The sequence below is a fragment of the Pholis gunnellus genome (assembly GCF_910591455.1).
Source record: "Pholis gunnellus genome assembly, chromosome: 2".
NCBI classification, from domain to species: Eukaryota; Metazoa; Chordata; class Actinopteri; order Perciformes; family Pholidae; genus Pholis; species Pholis gunnellus.
Window position 1 is genome coordinate 15,891,146 of NC_136536.1, and position 24,665 is coordinate 15,915,810.

Genomic DNA, 24,665 nt, shown 5'->3' on the forward strand with positions numbered 1-24,665 from the left:
TGTTTCCAGTATCCATGACAAAGTATAAGGTAAATGTATTGTGTCTGGTGTATAAAGTGAAGCTAAATCTGAATCACGGGTGACACAGGTAGGATTGTCACTGAAATACTTATTTGAAGTCTTGAATTTGTCTAACAACAGAACTGATTACTCATAATGTTACTGTTATACAAAAGAAACGGATATACTGTAGGTATTATTCAGCATCAGTAAAGTTAACTTGTATCAATAAGATTAGAAATGAGTGCCTTCTGAGGGTCAAAACGTTCTGATCTTAGTTCATTAAATGCCAGAGAGAGGCCCGCAATACTGTAAATGATTATCTTCATTAGTGATTGATCTGACAGTTATTTTCTTGATTAATAAATGAATCATCTATAACATGTTAGAAGATAGTGGGGGACCATTTAATATAACCCAAATTAATATACCAACAGTCCAAGAGCTATTCAGGGTACTATAGAACAGGAAAAAAATGCAGTTAATATTAATATTCAGATTATGGGATGGGTCTTAGCTTACTAAAGCTGCTTTTGAGCTCAAATGGATTTGCACCATTACATGTGAATGGAATATTTTCTGAATGGAACATGAGAGTTTGACATTGACAGCTATGAGCATCTGAACATGGGTGCAAATTGATATTGCTTGTTTCACATGTTCAGGCAATTTGTGTAAGTCTGTGCTTATCTCCGGGAATGCTCTCACTCCACATTCCTGCACTTCACACTCCTTCAGGCACGCAAACAAGCACTTCGGATGTCAGAACGGTTCAACTCTGGGACTGTGAAATGCACAACACATTCCCCTTCTTGCTGGGTGTTGATTGTGCTTGGTCACTCATGGAGCTGATATGACTCTGCTGCACATGGGAGCTTTAAGTGAACTCAGATGGGTGTGTCGCTTTGTACAAACACTGGCATAGTTGTGTGTGTTTGCACCAACTCTTTCAAAGAGTGCACGCGAGATATCATAACAGTGTCACTTTTCCATTGAAAGGAAAAGTTGTACTCCAGCTGTATCACCTGTTCATTTGTGCAGACAGCAGAGAAAGAAGGAAAGACCCCTCAACAGACATTCATCCTCTTTTGTTATTCAAAAATGGCAGCGAACGTGCATGAATAAGCAGTAACTGACCTTTAAAATCACTAATAACATATATAACATGACTTTAACGAGGAGTCACACCACGTGTTTCCTCCATAGCCTATCAGAAGTATAGCACTGTGCTCAGGTAACGCACTCTGTGAATTACTACACACGCGCAACGAAATATTCCCCACGTTTTGCTCACGCACATGTTTTGCTCCAAGCCTGTGGGTGCCAGTTGTTTATAGTATATGACAGCAGTCATTCCACGCGCACCGTCTTCAGAGTCACTTCGTGTCCTTTGACCTGTGTCACTTCTAAAATAGAGAGTCGACCTTGTGGAGACTTAGTCATAGCTGCAGACGTTGACAGAGCAGTTTTTTGGCCGTTATTCAAAAGAGTTTCACGCGCTTAACTTATCGTGGATCGCTTCACTTATCGCAAAGTATTCCTGCAGGAGTTGCGATGTTTTGTCAAGTGGCGGGATAAAAGTTGTCATCGGTTATAAACTTTGGACAGGACGAGCTTCTCACGAGGGAACTGAAGACGAGACACCTGGGAGATTCTTGATGTCATCACTGCAGTTGGGGTAAGCTGCACAACTAAATAAACTTCCCGACAACTTAATGATGTTTTATCCAGGTTTTGTGACATAAAAAGGCACTCGTCGTTGACACAGATGCGTAAATTGGGACGTTAGAATAAAGTCAGGACAATAAAAGCCGCCGCTCTCCATCAGACCATCGCGCTGCAGGTTTGAAAGTCAGCGTAAATCAGGAGCAGTGTCAGGTAAAGACTTTACCTGTGAGCTGTCTGTTCCCTGTGGAGCTCAGAGACAAAACAATCAAAAACGAATCAGTACCGATGCAGGCTATTGGAGCCAAAGTGTAAGTTCTTGCAGTGAATGAAAAAAACAACAAAAAAACAACAATGTATGATTTCTTAAACTTTGCTATTCATTGTCTGTGCGGGAGATTCAGTGTTTTCACTATGTGCTTCTCCCTCCCTCTGGAGATGAGGCATTTTTATGGACAAAGTTTTTCTAATGACTATATTTCATTCTGGCATTAGTACATGTTGTAACTGTGCAATGCATTCTCACATTGAGATTTAATATCACATCACAACACTGCTTTATAGTAATCCGTACTCTCGTTCATGTGTTTTACATTCACCATAATGTAGCTATTCTATCTGCTTCCCAATCAAAATGATCTTTAAAGTTATACAAAGTCATTCCCATTTTCACCCCTCAGTCAATGCTTATTGGATTTTGTGACCCATTGTGGTCTGTAAAGGGGTCTAAACATTTGGAACATTACAGTTTGTACCACTCTTCACTCCGGTAGCAGGTTGCGCTGATTACAGTTGAGATGTTGGCTCTTCATTTCCTGCAGCAGATGTAATTAGAGTGTTAATTAGTTAGCTGTGCATTGACAGCCTTTTTTTAGCAAACCAAAACATTGGTGATTCTGCAGTCATGTTAAACTCACTTGCCTTCCACCTCTTTCAAGAGTAAGACTCCCTTATGAATGCAGATGGTTCATAGTGAGATCCCATCTCTCTGTGGCTCTTCCTCTGGCCACTTAGAGAGTGAAGAGGAGTGGTGGCGGGTGAGTCGCCCAGAGCATTGGCCACACTCAGCCCTGTGAAGCCGGCCCATTCAAGCCTCAGCAGCTTTGTCGTAGTGGAATGGGTGAAGTCTCTCTCTCTTTGTGCGACCCAACTTGACCGAAATGTGATAATTAGGGAATCCTGGGATCCTTGCTCCCTGTGGTGATGTTCGGGCCAAGCTTTCAATAAATTAATTTACAGTACGACAAGTTTAAGCATGAGAAACAGGTCAGCTTTTAATTCAAACTACTTTGAAAATGATCCAGATATGTGTTAATTCAGGCGTGGGGTGATCTGGCTCACATTCTCTCGCCTTCACATGTGCAGGGTCATGTAGTCTTAGGTGACCCTGGCTCAGGGAGGATGTCGGTCATGAGGTGCCACAAACACACAAACATTTTCCACAGGTCTCACACTACATGAGAGGATACCTTTAAAACTAATAACTTCATTCAAATCAGCCTCAGCTGCACCTTGAGATCAACTTTAAACTTTAGCATGTTAACATACTAACTGTATGCATGATAGCAATCTACAATCTTTATATTAAGCTGGTTAAAAATATATATCAATAAGCAGGCTATGCACTAGTGATGAAACGGTTAGTTGATTAGTTGATTGAAGGAAAAGTAATCAGATGATTTATCGTTTCAGTTTGAGTGATAGCTACTTTTATTCTGGGGGGGACAACTGAAGCATTTTTTCACTATTTTCTAAATGTCTATTGACCGATTTATCAAGAAAACAATCTTTCAGACAACTGTGTAAAATACCCATTACAGTTTCTCTGAACGTAAATACATGTATTCAAATATCCAACATTCCAAAGCTATACAATCATTTATGACAAAGAAAAGCATCAAATCCTCAGATGTGATAAACAGGAACCAGCAAATATTTAGCATTTTGGCAAAAAAGCTACAAATCTTAAATTTTCTTTTGATCATTGCAGCTAGTTGAATCAAGCAGTCCACTTAAACACGCATATCTGACTCTGCTATCTGCAGTGTGAAGATTTAAAGCTTGTTTTCCTCTCTCTCTAAGAAACACTGTACCACGGTTGTTTTGACTAAAGGGCTCTCTTCAAATATGAATTGAACCTTCCAAATCCATGGCTCACCGGCATTTTCTGGTTTAGAGGCAGAGAGAGGATGATAAATTCTAAATGTCAGATGGTGAGTGGTTTGTCTGAGTGCACTTCTTACGAGCAAGCGATTGAATGCAAACTGACTGGGGATTCACGCTGGAAATGTCATAATGCTTTGACACCGTGAAATGGAAATCAAAACTTCCCAAGGCAAATGGCTCACTGGGGGCAACAATGAGAGAACATCATTGTGTAAGTGTCCCTCCCTGTAAATCACCTCCTACTGCTTTTCCAGCGGTTGTACACACAGTCACCCTGGGACAGGTATGTCCAACATGTGTTGCCACATGCTAGGCATGCTGTCTTCACATCTCTACTTTGCCTTCCGGTAATAGGAAGGCATAGGGATAGTTGCCTTTCAGGAACATCTGTAATTGTATAATTTGAGCCCGTCAGAGGAGTGTTAGTCATTCAGTGCTGCAGTTTACCCCTCCTGTAAAACCAGGTAAAACCCTGGTTTTACAGGAGGGGTAAACTCTTACAAAAGCTTCAATTTGGTGAAATTAATATTAAATTATTACTGTATTATTATTTTATATTTTATATGTATCATATTTATAAAACATTCTGTTATTGTGTAATGCATTGAATGGATTTGAAATGCAGCCAAATGTTTCGTGACAGAACCGAGTATATTTAGCTGCTGTCAGCATGTGAGCAGCTCATTGTTATCCATTAGGAGCAGCTAGTGCAGTGTAAGAGCCTTACCAGGCAGGGGGCGAGTTCCTCAGACACTTAATCAGTGACGCGCTGGGAAGAGTAAAACTCCACGCCAGTCACTTATAGTCAACAACAATGTGCTATCAACATGCAGCCGCTGCATGGAAGAATATGACATAACCAAATAATCTCATTTTGTGGTAAAATAAACCGTCTAGGTTGCAACTAACTTCCAGAGGGATTTCAGATGGTTAGATGTGTGCAGTTGTTGTTATCAAATTCTAGGCACTATAGGAATCGATCTCGATGTTAGATCTTTATTGACGAAGCAGACAGAGTTGGGGATTCCCTTAATTAGAAATTATCGGAAGGGAGGTGAACACACACGACTATCATTTAGTATAAAGCAATTAAAAGCTTCTCACCCCTGCAAAATGTGAAAGTCGTTAAACAGCCATAAGATGGGAAATTATTCAATGTGCAAAGCTCTCTAATTGCAGTATAGCAACAACAACTATGTCTAAATGAACATATTCTAAATGAGACTTACAATCTCACCGTCAAATCATTCATCATTACTATAATCAATTCACCAAAATTGTCTGTGGGAAACAAAATGCAAAGGCTGCTTTAAAGTAGGTGTCAAAAGGCCGAAAAATATCTCGTATTCCCGAAGCAAAGAATGAATCGGGGAAAAAAAAGTGATTGTGTTTGCTTTTTTAGAGAAGCACAATAATCACACATTTAACATATCAATAGCCTCGGAGAAAGCATTCCAGTGGATTAACTGTTTAAAGAGTGTTTAAGAAGATAATCTGAGAATACTGCATACATGAATAAATTTAGCAGCCTGTGTGTGTACTCGAGAATGAAAGATAGCAGCTGTCAGAAACACACCGTCATAATGGATCTTTGGATGTTTAATTGATGTCGAAACTGAAATTTGCTTAAATTCGTATTTTTGTCTGAGGTCCAGGCTTCAGCACCACAGTGCCGTTCATCATCAACCAGCTTCCAGTACAAAAGTATATCTAAAGGGAGATTTTTACGTGTGCTGTGTCGTTCCCATGGTCTTTCCTGCTGTGAGTAACTCCCTGCTTCTGTGCCATAAAAGGACATGCAGGCTTGGAATCCCTTTCGCACTCCTCGCTGGATAATTTAATGATGCTGTGTTGGCTCGATCAGAAGACGACCATGAAAGAGAAACTAAACGGGCTGAGAGCACCGACGTGTGTATTTGGTGCGGGGATTTATTGCTCTCTTCCGAGGACGGCCAGTCCACATTTGGAATGCTTGTGAAATATTTACAGGAGTCACTGACACAGGAACTCACCGCCATCAACACTGTGGTTTAAAATAGAGGGGTCACTGTCAGAAACTGATTGTGTCTTCAGCCTGTCTATCCTGTCTGCCTTTTCACATTTGTTGACAGATGTGTTAGCATCAAACTTTCCCCACGTCAAGGGATTACGCTTGTATCCTGTGGAAAAGTCTTTAAAATTCCCAGTAAATACTTCGAGCATAGATACCAGCGGTCCTGTTTCCATGGTGTCTGGCTTTCTGCCTCACAGCTCTTGCAGTTTCTAACAACCCGGAGCAAAGGTCACGACCCGTCCAGCCGACAACTGTTTGGTGAAATCAACGCCTCACACAGGGGGCACAAATAACTTTGCACCCTGTCTGAATTGGAGCAACTGAAGTTTCTCCAACGAGCACAAGAGGAGCAGGATGATCTGGCTTTGAGGGCGGTCACGTATGTTGTCCTCAGCCTCCCTCTACCCCCCGTGCTGCACTTTTCAGGAGCTTTTGTACAAGTTCAATTGACAAAAGGCTGCATTCCTCCTAGCAAGTGAGGAACATGGTTTGCTGGCACTTGAAATGCTCTTCACAGCATTCATATGGACTCTTGCTTTTGAACAGTGCCCTCACTGTTAAGATCCCGCTTTCAAGACAAACGCTCACTTTGAGATAGAACTACAGAAAAAAGTTGTGACACATGCAGCACATTGTCTTGTTGACAGCGACAGCGCGTCCCAGTTGCCAGGACTATGAAGTAAACATCCTCCCTGCGTGTGGTCACCCCCTGCAGATTTCTGAGTGGATCATTGCAAACTTTGTTTTGTTTTGGTCCTGGAACCTGTAGAGAGGGAGCAACTTTAGAGAGGCTTGTTCAAAATCAAGACATGTCTCACAATCAACCCTAGTTCTGACTTTACAGGAGGCCCACATGTGTGGAAACATAATGATAAGAGGTCTTCTGTATTTGACAGGAGTAAGGAATTTGGCTATGACGCACAATTTTCACGTTCTTACATGTTCTGCTGCTCTAAGGCTGAGATGTTCCACATGAGCGACCACCGATGAGGAACTAATAGTCGGCATAACATGTTTTTTTTGTTTTTTTCCCCCATGTACTATTTCCAGTGTATTCCTTGATTTTCAGTAACTTATAAAGTGAACAGTTCTGGGAGGAGTATTTATCCTTACCTCAGTGAAAGTCCAATCGTGATAAAAAAAATACTGAATTACAAGTAAACGTCCTGCATTCCAAATTTGTATCAAACTTAAGAGCAAATAGCGTAGTGATGCATTTAATTAACACATACGTTGAAACATTTGATCTCAGAAGCTTTTTTGATAACCATTAGAACCAGCAGCCTTTTTTATGCTTCGAGTTTCACCCCTATGGTGAGCATGTTGCGCAAGTGTTGTACTAGCTTGCTTGAATTCTAACAGTGTGCCATTGTAATGCCATTGTAATGTTGTTCTATCTTATCATATTTTCCCCAGGCCCCTGAAATCCTAAATTCTACTTATGTAGCACACCATGGGAGAATTACCTTTGACCCTTGCACTCAGCCCAATGATTTTGCTCATCCACTGCTGGTATTTCTAACGGGCTCTGAACTGAATGTCTGTCTTTTCCTGCTGCTGGAATTTGATTCATATGCTAATGAGATGAATTCCCATGGATTTCTCTCTCCTGTGCCGTAGATATCACCCCCAAAACTCGACCCCCCCCCCCCCTCTCGTTTTCCGTCTGTTATTGTTTCTCTGGCGCTGTCTGATTTTCATGCATTCGGTGGGTCATAACCTTGCTCGCAGTAATCTGACACAAGACTTTTGTTTGCAGTTCTACCTTGAAAGCAGGTGTTGACATGAATCTGCATCATCCTGCCATCAGGCCTCGCAGAGGTTCAGGCAAATCAGCATGCATCTCCTTGCTTTTCTCAAATCTCCCTCAATAAAAAAATCCCTCAGATAGACATTTGTTTTTAGGTGGCTGGAATTTCTGACTTTCTCGTGGAAGGAATCCGCCGATCGAAGTGCAACATAGTTTACAGAAATCCAGAAATACCTTGTGATTGTTTGCAGGGGTCTGTTTGAATTCTATCGAGAACATTGTGAACTTAATTCTGGTAAAACAGTTGAATCACCGTCATTAATCTGTGTTTAAAATATGGCAGACCACAGGTAACCATAGCAACAGACTTCTGTGTCCTTAACTGAACCTCACAAACTTATTAACCATGATATACTAAAGCAGTGGCTCACGACAGGATGCGATATGTTGTGATTTTTATTACAACATGAGGGCATTGTTTGGCCTGACGCAAAGTGGATTTCTGATATAATCACAATATATCACAAATGAGCTACTGCTTTTATAAATATAGTCATCAAGTATGACAGTTTTGCACACTTGGTAATAGTGGGACTTTGTGCCCCAGGTGTCCTCTGAATGTCCTCCTTACTCCCAGCAGTACCTTTTGTGTGAGAGTATGAGGTATCTCTTAATTGTTAGTCAGCAGAGTTGCCAGGGGGGATGTTGCAATCTCTGACTTACAGTAAATAGGCTTCAGTTGAGACTTGGCTCTGAATGTGAGACCAGCCTCCATGAGTGAGTTTAATCACAACCTGCCAACACATTCACTGTGTATATTGAAACATTTATTAACCTGATTGATGTGGTCCCTTATGTGGCCCACCTGTTCACACGCTGAAAGATGTCAAACGGTGGATCATCTGCATACAGATTGATCCGGGCCACCGTGTCCTTCTGAGTATTTTTCTCTGCTCTGGCACTTCCCTCTGTACACCAGCTCCCAAACTTCCGACTCCACACAGTGGAACCCCTAAAACACTCTTTAATGGACCCTTTCAATTGGGCGCGCAGACCAGAACAAACACTTTCATTCATGGTGTTCCAAAAATGCTAATGAAGCACGGCCCTAACACTTTCATGGGGGTACCCCTGTCATGGGCCTGTGTTACACAGCAGTGAGGCTATCACTCACACAGGCTGATGCAAGGTACAACACTATGTCTCTAGACCTACCAATCTGATGAGTGTCCTCAAATGCCATTGGCTCTGAGCCATAGTATTGATGTAACAGATTAAGGGCAAACTAATTTAAACAGGCTGAAATAGAAAATTTATGTCAGTTTCCAGAATCGGCACATAAAAGCCTCAGCTGCCTTTATTGCTGTAATAGTAGCTTATCTTATCCGCCATCAGGCACTCTTACATTATGATTACCCTGATTGTGTTTTTAGTTGACCGTACTCACTTATTTGAGATAATCTAAGTCTTAAATAAAGGATCAGTGGTCTTTTTTCTTCATTACATTTCAATTTCAGAAATGGTTGTATTCTTATAGGATTGGTTAGGTATTATGAGCCTTGTCCTGTGAGAGTTTGCTTCACATGTAATGATGTTGAACCAATAGCTTTCACCTGTTAAACCCCACAGACCCGGTACCTTGTCCACCCCTGTGGCGTCGTTATGGAAGATGGTCTATCTGTAGAAGATACAAATGTTTGAAAGCATGGGGACTTCAGCTTTTAGAATCTGTAAACCAAGTGCATTTTATCCAAACTATGTCTCATTATGAAGTATTTTAACAATAAGGTCATATAAATACAAACTTCATGAATATAAGAGCTTGATGTGTTCAAAAGATCCTGGATGTTCTTGACAAAATATTTCATTATTTCTTATGTTATTTTTGCCAAAGATTTGAGTTACTTTTGTTTCTATAGTAGAGCTTGGGCCAACAGGAAGTCACAGCAATTCTCAGGGAGGAGTCAGCAGCCATCTTTGTCCAGCTAGACTGTGTACCTATGGTGGGAACTCAGTTCACTGCTTGCCCTTAAATACTCTACGGTCAAATATAAATACTGATCAATATTCCTTGTGTTTATCACTATTTACAATTTTTGGGGTTAGATTTATGTTATTTGTAACGTGGCTATACTGAAATAGATGATGTCGTAAAGTAAAACTCCCAGTGAACAGTCATCATGTAAAAAGTACAAAGTTTATTTTCATCACATTTACAGTTACAGTTGTAGCAAAGAGTAGTAGAAGACGTTCCATTATCCATGGGTTAGAATGGTGATATTGACTTTGCAAATTAGATTACATACTAAGCGAGCATGAAAATCTTCATTTACTTTGGAATGGTAAAAGAAATAGGTTTACTTACAGTATAATTAATATTCCTTAGCCTCTTATCCATCAAAGGAGACCAGAAGTATGCATAAGACTTATGGTTGAGGAGCTATTCCTGAGTTATTTCCTGGGGCAAGGGCTTGGTTGCACTTAGTGAGGTGCCTCATGAGTCTAGTCTTTTGACATGTTGCAGCAGATGCTTAGTAACTAATCGATTGCCAGTGCGCCATGCGTCAGTAGATAAGTAATTTACTTCTCACAAGGAATTTCTCACAAGTGTGATGATTTTGTAAATGTAGTGGATACCGTGCCAGATAAATTGCCTTTGCTCTTTATTTTTTCCTCCGACAAGCACACGGTTAGTGTGTTGAGCATTTTAGCAATTAACTGCCAACACTTATTTTTATTTAATATTTGTAGAATCCTATTTGAATGTGAATTATTGCCCCATTAATCTTCACAGATTATGCACGATACCTCTTAATGTCACACACACTTATGGGATTGGAGCCTTGGCTCAGACTCTCTTCATCCAGACAAACAGATGTGACGGTCGAAATATTACTCCTCATCCTTTTCTGCCTTGTTTGAGAAGAATCTAAGCTGCAGGTGCAAGGCCTTTGAAGAAAGGCCCTAATGTGTTTTTTTGAAAAGTGACAAGAAAATCCCTCTTTTCTTTTTTCCTTTTTCTTTTTTCCTTTTCTTTCAGTCTAGCTAAATCTTGAGTAATGACGTCCGCAAACGGTGTTTTTGTGGTGTTTAAAAGGAAGGGTGGGAGAGAACACGGGGGAGAGTCAGGGCGTTCACGATGGTGGTTGTGGGCTACAAGACCAGGCAGGTCTTTCCTTGAAGTGAGGCTTCATTACTTTCTGTGTCTCAGCCCTCTGGAGACGAAGGCTAATCCCCAGGATTGCAAAACGGCTGTTATTTCTAAACCTAAAAAAAAATGGCATTTATCACAACTAAGTTCATTGATATCTCTGAAGCTTCTTGGGGGGCTGTTGTTGTCAGTTCTTTCTTTCCAGTGGAATAGTGAGACTAGAGGAGTTAAGTGCGTCAACAAGTGTATTCACTGTCCTTAGTCTCAGACAGACAGCAAATGTACAGCCAGTATGTGTGGACATAGTCATTTGTATGATACGTGCAGTTGAATGTTGAATATATTGTTATTGCTAAACTCATAGCTGGAGAGCAGTTAGCGTGTTTGATTAATAAATGCATAAGAAAGTCTTTATATACTCAAAGGTGCTTGAGCAATGGAGCAGGCTGCTCCCCCACTGTTAGACTTTGGGTAGCAAACATGTTTTCGCAACCCCACTTTGCTATTTTTAAACATTTTAACTTGCTTGGAGCAAAAAGTTCTGGTTGTTGGTATATAGATTAAAAATGGCATTTTCCACCTCAGCCATTTTCTCATTTGAACTCTGGACACAATTGCCCAGACCTAATGGCTTCCGGGGGGGACGGGGCCCCCTGTTGCCGCCGCGACAGTCAACTGGGCAGACTGTCCTCAGTGTGTCAGGGATCTGAGGCGATGTCAGCAAACCACCTGACCTGTCTTGAAACGCGAACCCTGTCTCCTTCACTATGCTTTGTGGGTGTGACTGTTTTTGTCTTGTCATCACCATTCATATCTATACAACCAATGTGTTTATGATAAACTGTATAGAATAGCACAACGTTCTTGAAATATCTCTTAAATCTTCTCTCAAAGTGTGGGAAACACTGTCATATATAGTGTAATGTAAACTGAGATGTATAGTGACAGAGCAGCATTATCGGTCATGGTTAAATTGTCCTGCAGGAAATGGCACTTTCAGGGGTTATTTAAATTAAAAATATCCTGTCGTGCCTCCCATTGACTGTCATAGCTACGCCCATGTATGTACTCACTCACAAGTGGAGCTACATAAGACACGTAGCCTCATCCCAACCCACTTGATCCGTTAAACAAAAAGATAAATAACTTAAGAATTAAAACAACATGTACACAAGTTCCCCCACATTTCAAGTTCTCTAGGAGGAATGCATTGTGTTTTAAAAACTGAATTCTCCCGTCTAGTGCCTCATGCCATTGGAATTATTCCAGCACATAAATAGACACACACAATGTGCCAGCACTGTATTAATAGGTCCTCTGCCCTGAGTGACTAAACACACAGAAATCATTGTTAAGTAAATTAAAGACATATTCCTTTGCGTGTAAATTAACAGAAAATAGTCTCGCGACCACCACAATTCAAAACAAAGGACTGGAGCCCATTACGACAGCTGATTGACAATAACATGGCCTTACACAATAAAATGAAATATTGAGGTCATTAGAAAGTTTTAATTTCATTATAACTTGCATTGATAGCTATTATGTTTGTTAACACAGGCTGTTATCCCATAACATGTTTTACATTTGAAGTCAAACTGTAATATTGGCCAAAATACTGAAGGATTGGACCAACACAAACACTGCGTTTCAAGCTAAATCTCTTCTTTTTTGGGGGGGACTTCTTAAAAAACGACTTCACCAACCCAGCTAAATACCACTTTAGGCCTCCAAGATTATCCCATAAACTAATTACCAGCTTAGTTCAGGCCATGGAGCACAGCACTGCTCCCTTATCTGCCTCTCTGCAACAGTGATGAACATTGTGTCGGGGTGAAGGAAGGTGTGAAGCGGTCTTCTCGAGGTCTCAGTGTTTGAAGGGAGGAAGCTGGGTGTGACTGTTAGTCTGCGCACTGTCTCTCCCTGCGCTGCTCGCTGTGGAAAACTGATTAAGCTCCTGAATGCCACTCTTTGTCACTCTTCACTCCTGCGAGGGACGTGTTTCTATAGTGATTCATGTTGTCTCCTAGCTTGTGGCACTCAACAGAAATAATTCGTAATTGTATCTCCATGGTCTCTGTGAGTGGGAAGTATTTTTCCAAAAAAGCTAAAGGAGTATAGAGTTGTTGTTCAGGTAATACCTAATCTGATGTTTTGGTTTCAGGAATTTAAGATTGTGATAGCGTGTCAACTGTTTGCGTGCCAGGCTGGCTCCTGTTTATAGAGGCGACGCTTCACATGTCATTCCACAATGCAGTGTGTGCCAGCACAGGAAACAAAATAAAGCTTAGTGGTAGGCACATGAGTGGCACACCTCAACAAACTTCCACACTGCAAAAAGTAACAGTTACCTTAATTAAAAGATTTAACGTTGTAAACATTTTTAAACCAAATCCGTGTCAGGGATTGATCACAGGCAAATAGTTTCAACCAATGTGTGTTGAGGTTTAAATATATCACATGCCAGTGGAGTATGAAATAGAAAGTTATAGCAGAGTGAGTGCAACATGCTTTGCAATGATTTTGTTGTTTAGGGTTTTAAGGCAAGGCAAGGCAAGTTTATTTGTATATCACATTTCAACAACAAGGTAATTCAAAGTGCTTCACATAAAACCACTAAAAGCATCAAAATGTAAGGCAAAAGAAAAGGAGTGAAATATGAGCCGCTGCACACTTTTGCCTTAAACCTGTTTTGCTTGCATACAGAGTAAAAGTGTAGTGCTCCTGCTCCTAACATACGACTGGAAGCACAGGTTTGATGTGGATGTGTATGATGCGTGTCACAGAGTTGTTTGTGTGAATTCCAGGCATGATTACTAGGTTGCTTGGTGGACTGACACAGAGACACAATACTGGACCATTAAGTAATGACAAAGACGCGTTGGGCTCAGAGGTAAGGAGACTTATGTTAAGACCAAAACAAGCTTAAAGGCAGTGTTGATAATCTTTTTCAAAAACATTTTTGTTGAAAGCTTTATTACATCCTGACAATCAATTCCTTCACGCCAAATAAGATGATTGGGCCGGCTACCTGCCGGCCTACCCAGGTATTTTCCTGTTCACCCATTGCTCATCGGCGGAGTCTTTTACAAGCTGCTATAGCTTTACAGCTGTGAATAACAACAAAAGCCATGTATCTGGTTTACGTTCATAATGATCATTTTGAGAGAGTGGCTTTGGAGGGAGGCCTTACGGACCGGGCTGTCAGTGTTGCCCACTTGGCGACTTTCTTGTAAGATTTAGCAACTTTTGGAGCTGTCATTGGAGAAGAGTTGTCAACACTGGGCTGTGTTTTTTTGGTTGGTTAATTTTTTTGATCTAGCGTACTCTTGTTTTGCCAGATTACCAACCCTGCGGTTAAAACCTTGATGTGTTGAGAGGATAACGCTGCTATCGGCTGCTTATATTGTATGTATTTAAACTTGTTTTGAGAATTAAATGACGTACATTTTCTCTCCTCGTTGATGGAAACAGAAACTGAAGAATTGATTACTGTCCTGAATGAGTAAGCTACTAACAAAAGAAATGTATTTGATCCAATCATACAGGAATGTGCCTGATGTTTGCATTAGTTCAGTGCATCTGTGGTTTTGATCTGTGTGTGTAAGTATGATTACAGTAAGTGAGACATCTGTCATACAGATAAGCAGGGCATAGTGTATTGTTAAAGAAGCCTATAATAAGCCGAGATGAAGAGATGGTATTTGCCTCACAAAGAGTAATCAGTCAACATCTACAGAGAACTAACGATTTGTGTCACTCATATAGCAACATCGAGCAAAGTACCAGTACCAGTAATACACACAGAAAGTAGCCACAAAGCACACATTCACAAACACATTCCTCAAAACCACTATTCATTTGCATGTGTTTTTGCTCTGCCGTAGATCAGTGTAATAGTTTTCACTGCATAGCTCCGCAGCGTGAATGCATGCATGAGAGGTTTCCTGAGGCAGCCAGTAAATGTGCTTGATTACACATTCTTCAGCATCACTTTTGTTCTTGAATTTTAAGAATGAGAACTAATGTAGCCCAACCCACTCAGTTTAAGTTGTGTACTCTGCTAAACCGAAGTAAACGGGGATGTTTTTTCGCCTTCCTTTAGCCAAAGCTAGTGGTAGTAGTTCATCTATAGAATTTGTCTGAAGGCTGGCTGCTTCTCTGTCAGTCCCGGCTGGTTTTTATGGACATCTCAAACATCATCCACCCATCATTGCTGCCATTGTCTGCATTGACAGTAAAGCTTTTCATGACATGCGTCCTTTGTATCTGCAGTCGTATGTCTGCTTGTGTGAAGTGTCTTAACATAGTGTTAACACTCACGGAAATCTTTTCTTTTGTGATTTCAGACAATGTTTGAGAATGTAATAGAATTCTGAATTAGCTGCTGTTGTAATGGATTTGCAGTACATACTTAGGTGTGTCCTGGTGACCTTCCGTCCTCTCTTTGATTATACTCATAACACACACACATACTGTATATGTTTACGTTGCAATATGCCAAGCGTTTCCTGCGTTTGTTTGGAAGGTATTTTGTAATTGCAATGTATTTGTGAGCTTCGCATGAAGACAGAAGCAAAAGACTAGCAATTATCTGTTTGGGGAGGAAATGCGTCATGACAAAGGCTCGGGGTAGGGCAACCTTTTTGATTAGTCGCCACAGGGGATTGAGATGTCGATGGAGACGTGAAGTCGGCATTCACAAACGATGCTGTCGCTGGTTTGTTTTAGCATTCATGGTCATTTAACAAGCACAATGAAACTGGTCATGAGTAGAGACCCCGAAAACAATTGGCAAAGTCCTGTTCACTCTCTTTTGTTTAGGTCCTTGTGTGAGTGCCTAGTTGTAATCCGTCAGCTGCGAGTCGTGATTAGAACGATGAGATTTTGAATCTGAAATATGTTGATATATGTATTTTATATGTATATTTTAATACATGTTTTATCAGCACAGAACATATCAAAGTACAGAAGTCCACCACATTGACACACAGAGAAAGGAGAAATTGTCATCGTCAGTCAGATATTGCAGAAAATAGCAAAAATAATTTCAAATGTTTCATTTTATCCGACCAAACCATAAAATATTGAGTTTTAAAATCATAATAAACAGGATGAAACAGACTGAAAAGATGAATTAGTTATCAAAATAGATTCATTTTGAACCAATGCATTAATCAGCTCTAGAAACTCGTATATGTTGTCATAAAATATATCTTATGCATCGATCTGTTATTTTGTATTTTCCCACATTACATACAGCCAGGTGACTCTGTGTATATTTACTTAGACCAGACAATGTATGTTTGACCATGCTACAGCTATTGTCTTTTGATTTACATTAATCTTTTGTGCACATGCTCCCATGTCTACACAGCAGCTCAAGCTTTGAGTGGAAATGCAAGTCTATAAGGCTTTGCCCCTTCGGTTTGTTTCTCTATGTTTAAACAAGCTATGCTCTCTTAAACATGGAAGAGGTCCGTTTGACGTGGTGACAACTGTCTTAGATTGACTGCGCAATTATCTCCAGCTGTTCTGCGCTGACAATGACTTTAATAAGTTGCAGGCAAGTCTGAAACAGTCACTGGTTTAAAAGTAAACAAAGTAGAGCAGTATAAAAAGTATAGCTTCCTGGTTAATGTCATTTTTTTTTTAAATCCACAAATAGAAAAAGACTGAAAGGAAGATTGAATTTTGGAAGACACCTCTAATTTCTTTATTAGGCAGAATAAACCCAATTAAGATTGTTTACTTTGTTTACTGCTCACCAAAGCTGTCATTAGATAGATGCCATTCTTCATGAATAGTTTATCGAGCAGAGATCTTGCCTAATTTCAGACTCTAATATACTGGGCTTTGAATGTAAACTCTTTTTCCTGCAGGGCAGCGTGAGCATTGCTTACCCTTTTGACGCCGCCATTGTGTCTCCATTAGGCTTAGAAAATGATGTTGTAAGATACAATCTCCGTTATTTCCAAATATAATGCATCTATCTGAAAACAATTTAAGCCTCAGAACGGTGTTTGTTGAGCCACCTTTATTGCAATTCCCTGCTGTACTCCTTGGAATATAAATTGTGTCTATTGAGCTAATTACAGACAGATAACATCCGGAGACCTCTGCATACAAGGAATGTTTATGTTGTAGTAGCTTCGGGGGAAACACAGATTAAACTGAATCATTTCTGTACATATCTCCAGATAACAAACTGTGCTTGCACCATGCAAATCTGCACAAAAGAAGAAAATGAGAAGGAAGAACAAAATCCTAAAAATCCTAGTAGCCTGCTATCAACAACTTTGTCTATTTCAGGCATGTTCTCCCATGCCTCCATCTATCAATACCCCGGAGCACTGCATGGAAATGAAAGTACACAAAAGCTCTGGTCCTCTGAGAGAAGATGACTCCCATCTCTTTTCAATGGAGACACATTGTATTAAAATCATCGGGACGGAGCTGGGTGTAAATGGGCGTGCATAGTTTGTGGAAGGCAGGATGGAGGGATCCAGGGAAAAGGGGAGAGGGAGAAAGAGAGGGAGAGACATGCATGGACTTCCTCTCCGCCCATTCTTTAATGCACACTGAGTAGCCCTGCAGTGCAGGCTTTGCCCCAGTCATTGTCACCGGCTTAGAGAGTCTCTTTGCAAAGTGAGAGGCTTTGGTGTGACATATGTCACTTGAGTGAGTCTCCTGTCGCTCCTTTAGCTGCATGAGTGGAGGGGCGGGCAGGGAGGCGTGCCTGTGCACCACGAGAGGAACAAAGTGAGGTTGAGGAGGAAGGACATGTCAGAGATGTTTGGTTCAGAGAGAGTTGTCGGAATGATCCCTTGATGGTCCTGTCCTGTACTTTTTTTATGGACTTGTAGTGCAGCAGCCTTGGGTCTCTGCTAGAGGTGGATTTAAGATGTAGAATGACTCAAAAGCCAGTAAGTATTGGTTACTTGAGAAGTATGTTGTCATTAGTCCCTATCTGTATTTACTGTATATGTATGTGAGTAGAATAAGGTGTGTGCAGATCATTTCTGCATTACTTTGCAGTCTTTACTTTGCAGCTACACTTTGATTCAGTCTGTAGGGGTGCTGGTTTGTCTGAGGGGCTTTGAACTTAGCTTGAGTTTCAAGAAAGGGAGGGGGTTATTGTGTACGACGTGTGTTGGCAAGGATTAGGCCTAGTCATGTAGTAGTCACACTCTTAGTGCCACGGCCAACTGTTGGCTTAGGAAACAAAATCCCTGCGGATTTGTGGCTATGATCGGCCATGTGTTCAGGTAATAGATCCCTCGGCTCCCAAAACAAACGCTTTGTTGTCTGTTTACATAGGGAATCCACCCCATTTCACGCTCTAAAGACTTTGCCTTTTTAACGGACTCTGTCAGCTTTGTGGAGTTATCATTAAAGTGGCAGGTTTGCAGATCTCCACGTGCTTATAAAACGTAGTAATGTGCCTCACCTACAAGGTTCCTTGGGCGTGCACGCAGGCAGTGGTTTTGCTGCGCGTGAATGAAGGTTGCCAGTTTGGTTGTTGCCAGGATCAACACAAATCTAAAAGGTCCTACTTCTCATGTCACTGGTGGACTGTGGGCCTCCTACCCAACAAGGACTCTACACACTCTGCTGGGGCTGATGTGGTTTCTTGTCTGTGATTTAAATCAGAACACCGTCCCTTTTACTCATGCTTGTAGTGTAGGTGGCCTCTAATGCAAGGCTGTATGTGCATGTGCAGCCGTGCACATGCGGGCATGTGTGTGTGCCTCTGTGTGTGACTTGTAGTATACAATAGCACCAGCACCGGGAATGAGAGAGGCTTACAGCTTTATTATGACATGAGAATGCATGTTTACTCCACTGGAACAAACATCTAACCGGCTTTGTTAACCATTCAATCCAGTGGAAGATAATCACAAAAAGTCCTCATTGCAAATAATACAATCTCTCAATTTGTTTAATTGATTCTAAATTCAAGCAGCTTAATCCTGCATCTAGTCTAGAACAATTACCATATTAACCTCTCTCACTAAGAAGGGACAACGCATGCAGCTCTGCGTCCTTCGAAGAACCCTGAGTAGCACTCAGTCATTGTTAAGCAGCGTACTGTATGACTGCCGGAGCTCCCCGCCTTCATTCTCCTGATAGCAGGATTAGTTAGAGGGTGAACCCATTTGGCATTGCCAGTGCTGCCACCACAGTCTCAGCACTGTGAGAACTAAGCCGTGAAATACTGACGGGCTTAGACCAATTTAGAGGCTGCCATCTTGGATCTAGCGATTGTAGCAGACAGCAGCTTTGTGCCAGTCGGGTTTACTGTAAGCATGCCATGCGATGCCACCCGTCAGGCTTTACAGTTCAAAGGGTAATCTCCAAACAAGTGTTGTGCTGTGTTCAGCGCTGACATCAAAACAATGAGGGACAACTAAAGCTAAATAGCAAGTGTCCTCACTGGGACATTTTTGTCCCAGTGAGGACATACATAAGGCAAAAGGTTCTTTAAATTAGCCTTGACACAGAACTTTACCTCTCTTCTTCTCTATACAAGAAAAATGAAAGATATTGAATGTGCAAACTGCTGCAATCTAATTGTAATTAGAGTCAAAGTTGATATTTCATTAGATTTTCTTTTGTATCCATTGCTCTCTGCTCCTACTTCTCTGTGACCATTCGGCCTCTGTGTGCTAAGCCTTTTATATCCATTCAATAAATGCCCATTAGGTAATCTACATGTACTTGCAAAACATCATGAGGAACATTATTCTTACCCTGAGGCACAGCATCGGACAAGGAAATCATCCAAACAGAACAGAAGGAATCTATAATGCATTTTAATTGCGATTATCCAAGAGAGACACTGCAAAGTGCATGGGTTTGACAGGTTTTTATGCTGTCACATTTTGTTCAAACACTTCCATTCTGGTTTTCTTTACTTTCACTTGGATGTCAGCCACAATATGAAGTGGCCTGTTTTAAGTGTGATTATTCGCAGCTCATTTAGGACAAAACAACTCTCCCTCTGCTATGTTAATTCAGTGCTGCATCTCTGATTGGAACAGACGCTTGTAAGGCTCTTCATTTGCCATTGCCGTTTTTTCTCCCCCCCCCCCCCCCCCCCCCCAAGTTAAATCAACTCATGACCATGTTTAAATATTTATCTGACTCTGCCAGGTCCTCTGTGCCTTACACATCCCAAGTGACGCCAGTTGATCTACATCAACACGTTCTCTGATCTCCACCTTCTCCATAAAGGAGGGGAGATGAGGTTGGAGGGGAGCCTGCAGCTTGTTCTGCTTTTGGCCTTGACCTCCACAGCCACAGGCCTCAATGTTCCTATAGAAGGTAAGAGTGTCATGATAACAATCAAGGTCATGCTTACTTAATCAGTACCTAATCTCCAGTAAATATGAACTCGATTTACAAGGTTTGATTGACATTTTTTTATCTTATACTTGTAAATTGAACTGGTTGCTCAATGTGTAATATTTCATTTCATCCCTCTCTCTGTTTTGACATTTGTCGAAGGTGTGTATTCATATTTATAGCTGTCCACCCTGCTTGAGTATGAATGTTAGCAGCTTTTAGAAATTGTGACAAACCAATAACAACTTAGACTAAATTGTTTATGTCGCAAGTGTTGCAGCAGAGGTGTCTTTGTTTAGGGCTTTGAAGGCTTTGCAATCAAGTGCTAGTGTGCTGCTTCAGTTCAGACTCCTTATTTGTCCAGATTATAGTGCTGTTGGCATACAACTTTGCCTTCTCAGCTTCATATAGGGCAGTAGGAAAAAATAGGAAACAGCAGGGGCATTATTTCTTTTGCGGTGTAATCTTGTAGCAGAAACGTTGTCACCAATGTTAACATTTAACACTTTTATGTGTCTTCATATTACAGTGGAGCAGCCTCCAACCATAATAACTCACACCTCTGGTCCCATTATTGCTCTTCCTTTTGACAACACCATTACTATCAGGTGTAAAGCCAGGGGCAACCCACCACCAGAGTAAGTGAAACAAACATTATGAACTGAAGATGAACCGTGGCAGAACACATAACGTTCTGAATATTTAATTGATTGATGGAAACCGGCTTTTGCTCCAACAGATACAGATGGACAAAAGATGGCGAAGACTTTGTCCCTCCCTACATCCCGAAAGAACACACAGATGGCACCTTTATGCTTCACAAAGAGCATCTCATCCCGTTTCGGGGTAAATACCGATGCTACGCTTCTAACAAGCTGGGAACTGCCATGACGGAGGAGATCGAACTGAGAGTTCCCAGTGAGTGACCTTTACATAAGAAATTCATCTATTACATGCAATTGCTGATCATTGCTTTTCAAAGTCACCATGTAAGTGAATTTCCTTTTCAAGTTTTCTTGACAAGGTTCTCCTTTTGTTTGATGTTGTTTTTTTTTAATTAGGTGTCCCCAAGTTTCCAAAGGAGTTGAATTTCCCCATTGTAGTTATGGAGGGAGAGCCAATCACCCTGGAGTGTAACCCTCCAGAAGGCGCGGGACCACGTCAGATCTACTGGATGTCTATTGGTAAGCCAACTGTTTGTGCTTGGAATTTAAACGGTGGATTAGCTAGTTGGCTGATTGACTTCCCCCAGAAAACAGTCAATACTCTTCGTATGTAAGTCTTTATGAATACATAAAGACACTTCAAGCCACTTCGTCACTTTCAGTTGTACGTTGATGGTGCAGGGGTGGAGGGGGGGGAAACATTTGCCCACCACTGCAGTCTTCACCGGTACGAGATCACGTTTGTGTCATTGCGAAAGGCGCGCCGTGCAGGGTTCTCGCTGGATGGATAGTGTGAATGGTCTGTTTGCATCACACCTTCCTGAAGTTTCTCCCAGATGAAAAGGAGTAGTGGGTGACCACCATGTGCTTTGGAAGAGGCGCGTGGCTGTCCTCCCCCTCCACTGGCCGCCAGGGAATTTAGCAGTGACAATAAGAAGGACAGGCAAGCAAAGGTATACACTTGAGGCCCACAAGTTTCTTCCCACCGCTGCCAAAGAAAAGTCATTTGCTGTGTAAAAAAGTCACCTCAGTTCTGTGTGAAGTGCTTTGTCAATAGGGGCTGAGTTTTCTGTCCAACCCCTTGAGAGCTCCTCATCCGCCTCCAACAAACCTGACTGATGTCAGAGAGAAAAACAGTCTTTTAGGTGTTTAGGTGGATGGGGCCTAGAGGCATGGAGCAGAGTGAATGAAAACACTTTTTCCTCACAATTCTTGTCTTGTGATGTAAATGATGTTTAGAATCTTTGTCTTAGTTTCACACATTCATATTTCCAGGGATTGTCACAACAATCCAAAAAATTGCACTTGATAAAAGATACTTTGATGTCTATAAAACAAAAAACATCTCAATGATGTGCGTCTTCGCTTGCTGCAGAACCTTGTGTTCTCTGCGTGCAGTCCACGTGCATTAGTTGGAAAAATATCGTTCACCTCGTATTAGTGCCATGGAATGTAATTTTTTTGCCTTGAACATTGACTAAACAACCAATGACTTAAGGCGGTGTTTTAAAGGAAACTGTTAGGTACTGTGAATGGGGCTGACCAAGGAGTGACACGGAGCGCCACTGACCCGTGACTTTAATGATGGCTCTATGTAAACCAAATACGCTGTCATAGCGCACTTCACCGAGTTCACCGGCTCCATACAAGGAAACCCTTCAGGGCATTTCCATTAACGTCTAGTGTACATGAGGCTGTACTCCAATCTGCTATCATGAGACCATGAGTCTCATTATGAGGTTATTTCACTCTCGACCCTCTGGTGCACCTGATAAATATATTTAAGAAGTTCTGTCCAATTTGTGCTTTCTTACCAGCCAAAATGAATCTCAGAAAACAGACACTGTCTACATTGACGACCTATCATTGATGTAAATATGCTCTTTTCCAGGTCTCCAGCACATTGAGCAGGATGAGAGGGTTACCATGGGCACTGATGGCAACCTGTACTTCTCTAATGCCTTACAGAAAGACAGTCGTCTGGACTACTGTTGCTTTGCTGCCTTCTCCACAATACGCACCATCGTCCAGAAAACAGCCATGTCTGTCTGGGTCAAGCGCTGTAGGTCTACAAAATAGTCTGTGTGTTCTTAACCACTTGTAAATCATGATATTAAGTACATTTCTCTGAGAAGTGAAAACAAAAATTGTTATTATCAAGATGTTCCTCAATACTGCATACCAAGAAGCGGGGCGTGCCTTATCACGCTTAGGCTCAAGGAAACGCTACCACCATTATCATTCTCAGAGTATTTTGTTTTTTTCTTCCAGTCAAACCTGGCAATGAGTCTGCTGACAGCAGCAACACCAGTGAGTGATTCACACATCAAAGCCTTCACTGTATGAATCAAAGTGCATCTCATGTGAACAGGAAGCATAGTTGGTTTTCATGTTGCAAGAAGCTGCAGGTAGCAGATTGGCGATAAACGTGTGTGTTGATTATCTAACCATTGATTAAAAGTATCTGTCTTGTGTTCAACACAGCTCAAGCCCCCCCAGTGAGAGTTCCCAGCCTGCTGCTGCCCTCTGGTGTTCAGACAGAGAAAGTGCTGTTGAAGGGAGAGAATCTGGAGCTTGAGTGTATACCACAGGGATTGTATGTATACATGCCGTATCATCACATTATCTCTATATCTAAATAATATGTTGTCATATTTACCTGCTGTTGCGCTTCATAACATGTCGTTTCCTGTCGTAGTCCCACTCCAACGATAACTTGGATGAAAATGGGAGACAAGCTGCCTGTTCGGACACAATTGAACAACTTTAGAAAGCTGTTGTCCATATCGTCTGTAGATGAGTCGGATGGTGGGAAATACATGTGTAAAGCCCAAAACTCTGCTGGAGAGACTGTCCACTACTTTGATGTAATAGTAGAAGGTAGGAGCTAACATGGCTGCGTTTGTTTTTGCTTCAAAGAGAAAGCTGTTGACAAAGGAATGGCAGTTTTTTCCAAACCAACAAGGTTCTTCTTAACATGCCTCAGATCTGCCAAAGTGGGAGACGGAGCCTCCTCAAAGCCAGCTGAATGTGATTGGGACTGATGTTCACATCAAGTGTTCGGTCAGTGGAAAACCACCGCCAGACATAAATTGGAGGAGGAATGGAGAATTGTTCAGAGGTGAGTGGGAACAATTCTAGCTGTGGTTTCATGCATCTTTGACAAAGGGCAGGAGGACAGTGCAGCAAGCAGCGACACCGCTCCACAACTTCAACCACACAACTGAACGCTGACAAGCAGCTGTTCTGCCAAGTGTCCTTCAAAGCTCAAGGGACAGACTCGATTCCTTGACAGGGAATGTTATGCACATTTTCCCAATTTAACCTGAAAAGTAATAGTCTTTTCTTTACTGATTATAAGCTCATGTAAGGAATGTGGAAAAAGATGTTGATGAATGAATTATTCATTCTAATTATGAGCAGGTCATTTCTTAGCAGGGAATGCAACTCGATCTTCCAGGAGTGGTGTAGTCTTGAGATTCATATTGTAAATGTTTTAGAGGCTTTTTATGTATTCGTATGATTTGTTTAGGTGCATAAAAAATGTTTAAAAGAATATATTTCTACTAAAGTTGGATGTCCAAGATGTATCCTCTTATATTTACTGTTACGTCGTATGTGCTGGTTAGGTTTTTATTTAACTGTCAAATTTCTTGCCTCCGTACACATCTGTGTGTCTTTCAAATTGGTAAATATAGTATATATATATATATAATTTTCTATCAGAGAAAATGTGCAAACTCATGTTATTTAAAAGAAACTGGCACCAGGGAATGTTTATTTGTGCTTAAAAAATTATTTATTATTAAAATCCTTTCCAATTCTCTTTCGAGGAAGCAACGAATCATTTTGTCTCTTATTTGTATC

General features: G+C 41.2%; 1 protein-coding gene across 4 annotated transcripts in view; it reads left to right on the plus strand.

Moving 5' to 3' along the window:
* The first annotated feature begins 1,371 nt into the window (after positions 1–1,371).
* Positions 1,372–24,665, plus strand: part of chl1a (cell adhesion molecule L1-like a) — a 49,382-nt gene continuing 26,088 nt past the window's right edge. For 2 of the 4 annotated variants that reach the window (XM_079179249.1, XM_079179251.1), the window contains exons 1-10: positions 1,372–1,678; positions 19,942–20,112; positions 20,663–20,771; positions 20,873–21,051; positions 21,195–21,317; positions 22,690–22,860; positions 23,070–23,108; positions 23,283–23,394; positions 23,497–23,678; positions 23,785–23,919. In XM_079179249.1, coding sequence (XP_079035375.1) covers positions 20,031–20,112; positions 20,663–20,771; positions 20,873–21,051; positions 21,195–21,317; positions 22,690–22,860; positions 23,070–23,108; positions 23,283–23,394; positions 23,497–23,678; positions 23,785–23,919 — 1,132 coding nt within the window. In that variant the 5' untranslated portion in view covers positions 1,372–1,678; positions 19,942–20,030. Of the gene's footprint in view, positions 1,679–17,590; positions 17,712–19,941; positions 20,113–20,662; positions 20,772–20,872; positions 21,052–21,194; positions 21,318–22,689; positions 22,861–23,069; positions 23,109–23,282; positions 23,395–23,496; positions 23,679–23,784; positions 23,920–24,665 lie in introns of those variants that run through there. The other 2 variants (XM_079179250.1, XM_079179252.1) reach the window with 2 other exon arrangements.